Source organism: Charadrius vociferus, unplaced genomic scaffold (genome assembly GCF_000708025.1).
Source record: "Charadrius vociferus isolate BGI_N301 unplaced genomic scaffold, ASM70802v2 scaffold695, whole genome shotgun sequence".
Classification (NCBI taxonomy): Eukaryota; Metazoa; Chordata; class Aves; order Charadriiformes; family Charadriidae; genus Charadrius; species Charadrius vociferus.
This window is the reverse complement of record NW_009648339.1, coordinates 2,052-5,671: the sequence shown is the minus strand read 5'-3', so window position 1 is coordinate 5,671 and position 3,620 is coordinate 2,052. Positions and strand designations below refer to the sequence as shown.

At 57.1% G+C, this 3,620-nt stretch overlaps 1 protein-coding gene across 1 annotated transcript in view; it reads right to left on the bottom strand.

The window, feature by feature from the left end:
• Window positions 1–2,532, bottom strand: part of PPP1R10 (protein phosphatase 1, regulatory subunit 10) — a 6,286-nt gene extending 3,754 nt beyond the window's left edge. Inside the window, exons 1-7 of the mRNA XM_009885088.1 lie at window positions 2,426–2,532; window positions 2,225–2,311; window positions 1,981–2,116; window positions 821–872; window positions 656–733; window positions 389–559; window positions 150–252 (exon numbers count right to left, since the gene is read on the bottom strand). Coding sequence (XP_009883390.1) covers window positions 150–252; window positions 389–559; window positions 656–733; window positions 821–872; window positions 1,981–2,116; window positions 2,225–2,311; window positions 2,426–2,532 — 734 coding nt within the window. The remainder of the gene's footprint in view (window positions 1–149; window positions 253–388; window positions 560–655; window positions 734–820; window positions 873–1,980; window positions 2,117–2,224; window positions 2,312–2,425) is intronic.
• Between the last annotated feature and the right edge of the window lie 1,088 nt (window positions 2,533–3,620).

Below are 3,620 nucleotides of genomic sequence, written 5' to 3'. Positions count from 1 at the left end.
TCCTCAAAAGCAGCTGGACCCCCCCAAAAGCCTCTCCCAGCCCCTCAGAGGCCCCAAACCCCCAAAAGCAGCCCCCAGTACCAGACCCGAGCCCCCTAAGAGCGGGTCTGAGCCCCTCCAAGACCCCCATAAGTCACCCCCAGACTCACTTTTGCCTCTTTATGGGCATCGGTTTTAGGTTGTATTTATCAACGGTCGAAGAAGAGTTCATTTTCTTCACGGGCGCTAACGAAGGCGTCTCCATTTCCAGCCCTGGTTTGGGGTGTTGGGGGGGAAACGTCGTTAGTGCATCCCCTCGCAGCACCCCACAAGCGACCACAATCCCTCAAATTCACTCCCAAAAAACCCCAAAACCTGCCGTCGCCCCACGGGATGGAGGAAGAATTACCGGTAGAGCGGAATTTGGCATGGCTGGGAGCGGTGGTCCGCAGGGATTTGGGTTTCTCCCGCTTCTTCTCCGGCATCTCCTCGGTTTTAGCCTCATTTTTGGCTTCTTGGGGTTTCTCCTGGACGGGTGTTTTGCTTTTGTTTTCCTCTTTTCGCTTCTTTTTATCCCGTTCTGGCGAAACAAAAAAAAAAGACGGGGAAGAAGGTGAGACGCTGGTGTTGGATTGAGGGGGGAGCGGAGAAGAGGGGGCGCAGCAGCGGGGCTCACCGGTCGGCTGGGTGCTGCTCTGGGAGCGGATGACGCCCATCCAGTCGCTGACGAGGATGGAGGCCAGGCGGCGCAGCTCTGCGGGGAGAGAAGGGGTTAAAGGGGAGATTTTGGGAGGAATTCAGGGGGTTTTGGGGGGTTTAGGGGGCGTGGGGGCACGCTCACCTTCATCATCGCTTGATTTGCTGAGCTGCTTCACTAGCTTGGCTGTGTTGTTCTGGAAAAGAGAGAGATGCGCGTGAGGATAAAACATGCAGGAGGGCAGAAACCACCCTGGGGGGGGGGACGGACAAAAGCCACCTTAGGGGACCCAAAAATCACCTGGGGAGACTCAAATGCCACTCTGAGGGGACAAAAGTCACCCAGGGGGATGCAAAAGCCACCTTGGGGGGCTACAACGATCACTCGGGGGAGCTCAAAAGCCACCGTGTGAGACACAAGCCACCCCAGAGGGACACAAGCAAGCTGGGAAGGACCCAAAAGCCACCAGGTGAGACACAAGCCAACCTGGAGGGACACAAGCCACCCAGGAGGGATCTAAAAGCCACCATGGGGGACACAAAAGCCACCTAGGGAGACAAAAGCCACCCGGGGGAACACAAGATACACAGGAAGGACCCAAAAGCCAGCTTGGGGCACACAAAAGCCACCTGCTGTGACCCAAAAGCCACCCAAGAGGGTCACAAATTCATCTGGGGGGACACAAAAGCCACTAGGTGAGAAATAAACCACCCAGGAGGGACACAAAAGCCACCCAGGATGGACTAAAGTCACCCAAGGAAGACCAAAGCCACCTTGGGGGGACACAAAAACACCACCAAGGAGACAAAAGCCACCTGGGGGGACCCAAATGCCACTAGGGGAGACACAAGCCACCCAGGAAAGACGCAAAAGTCACACAGGAGAGACTAAAGCCACCCAAGGGGCACAAAAATCACCCAGGGGAACCTTAAAGCCACCAGGCCAAGACACAAGCCACCCGGGAGGGACCCAAAAGCGACGCTGGGGACTCAAATGCCACCCGGGAGGGACCCAAAAGCGACACTGGGGACTCAAATGCCACCCAGGAGGGACCCAAAAGTGACACTGGGGACTCAAAAGCCACCCAGGAGGGACCCAAAAGCGACGCTGGGGACTCAAAAGCCACCTGGGAGGGACCCAAAAGCAACACCAAAGAGACAAAAGCAATCCTGGGAACTCAAAAGCCACGTGGGAGGGACCCAAAAGCGACCCCGGGAAGACACTAAAGTCCCCTGTGGGGACCCAAAAGCCAGTGGGGTGGGACAGAAGCCACCATGGGGTGGGGACACGAAGGCCACTCCGACCTGTTTGAGGTGGTCGACGGTGAGAGGCAGGTGCTGCAGGGTGAGGAGGATCTGCTGCAGGAAGGGGACATTGTTGGAGGCTTTGGAACTGGTGAGCCACGTGTTGAGCAGCTTGTAACCCCCGATCCGGATAAATCTGGGAGAAAAAGAAGGGAAAATCCATCAGGATCAGGTTGGGATGAGGTGCGTCCCCCAATTCCTGCTCGCCTGGACCCCCCCCAGATCCCCTTCTCGCCGGTCTTACTTCGCCAGGATCTCCTGCGCCCGCGTCTGCAGCAAGATGTTCAGGTAGATGCAGCGACTCACCATCTTCTGCGAGTCCTTCATTAAGCTGGTTAACGAGAAACGAAGCGTCAGGACCTCCCCCGGCCCCAGTCACACTGTGGTGATGCTCAAGGCGGGACACACACACACACACACACGAGGGGACGTTTTGGGGACTCACTTGAAGATTTTGGTGATGCCCTCCGTGCTCTTGACCTCGCCATCGCGGCCCAGGAAGCAGTCCAAGCCCTTGAGGAGCTCCTTGGGGTCGATGGGGCCCGAGCCCATGGCAGAAAAACCCTGGTGGGGAGGAGAGAAGAAAGGAGAGGGGGGGGTTAGGACAACAGTGACAACCCCATGTGTCCCCCCCCGAGCCTTGTCCCCTCCCTCCCAGCCCCCAATTTTTGTCCCCTTTGAGAGGGCGATAATGACAAACGCATTCCGGAATGATTCTAGACCCCCAAAAAGGGGGGAAACTGCCCCTAAAATGCAGCTGTCACGACAGAGGGAGGGGTGTGAGGGACCCCCAGGGGACACCGCGAGGGTGTCGCCCCCCCCCGTGCCGAGGTGACACCGCGGTGATAAGTGTCCCCTGCTTGTATTTTTAATTGCCACTGTCACCCCAGGGGACGGGGACGGCGGTTTCGGGTCACATCAGGGGACAGACCCCTTCCAGGAAGGTCCGGAGGGGGTACAACACCCCCATTTTTAATCACACAACCCCTTCCCCCTCCCCAAGTTTTACCCCAAGGGTTAATTAACGAGTCGGCGCTTAACGAGACGCAGAGGCCAAGGTGACCAACAGAAGGACGGCGGCGCAAGGGAGAGAGGGACAGAGGTGACGGCGCAAGATTTGGGGGTGTCTCTCACCACCACCACCCCCCCGCCCCCCAATCTGGGACACAATTAAATCCACTAACGAATTAGCACCAGCTATTAATCAGCAGATTAATAATTAAGGCCAGCACCCCACTAATAACCCGACGCCCATCAGCTCCCTGACCCTGATCCAGCCTGACCCGCCAAACCGGGATTTCATCCTCTTGACGTCAACCAGTTTCTTAATTACCACTAATTAGAAGCTTCTCTGGCTTAATTACGCCCCAAGCTTTGCTAACGAAGGCGGAAAGGTGGCGGCTGCGAGCAGCTGGGCTGCATTTTTTTCCTTGGAGGGATGGTGAAAACAGCCCCAAAACACCACCGATTGGGGGGGGAGGCTGAAAACCACCCCAAAATAACAATATTTGGGGGGGGTGTGGGCACCTAGCCCCCATTTTCTCCTCACAGCGAAGACTTAACGAGCCAGGACTTCGTTAAGTCCCCCCCCCACCTCCAAGGTTGATTAAAGGATACAGGCGGCACGGGCCCCCCCCCCC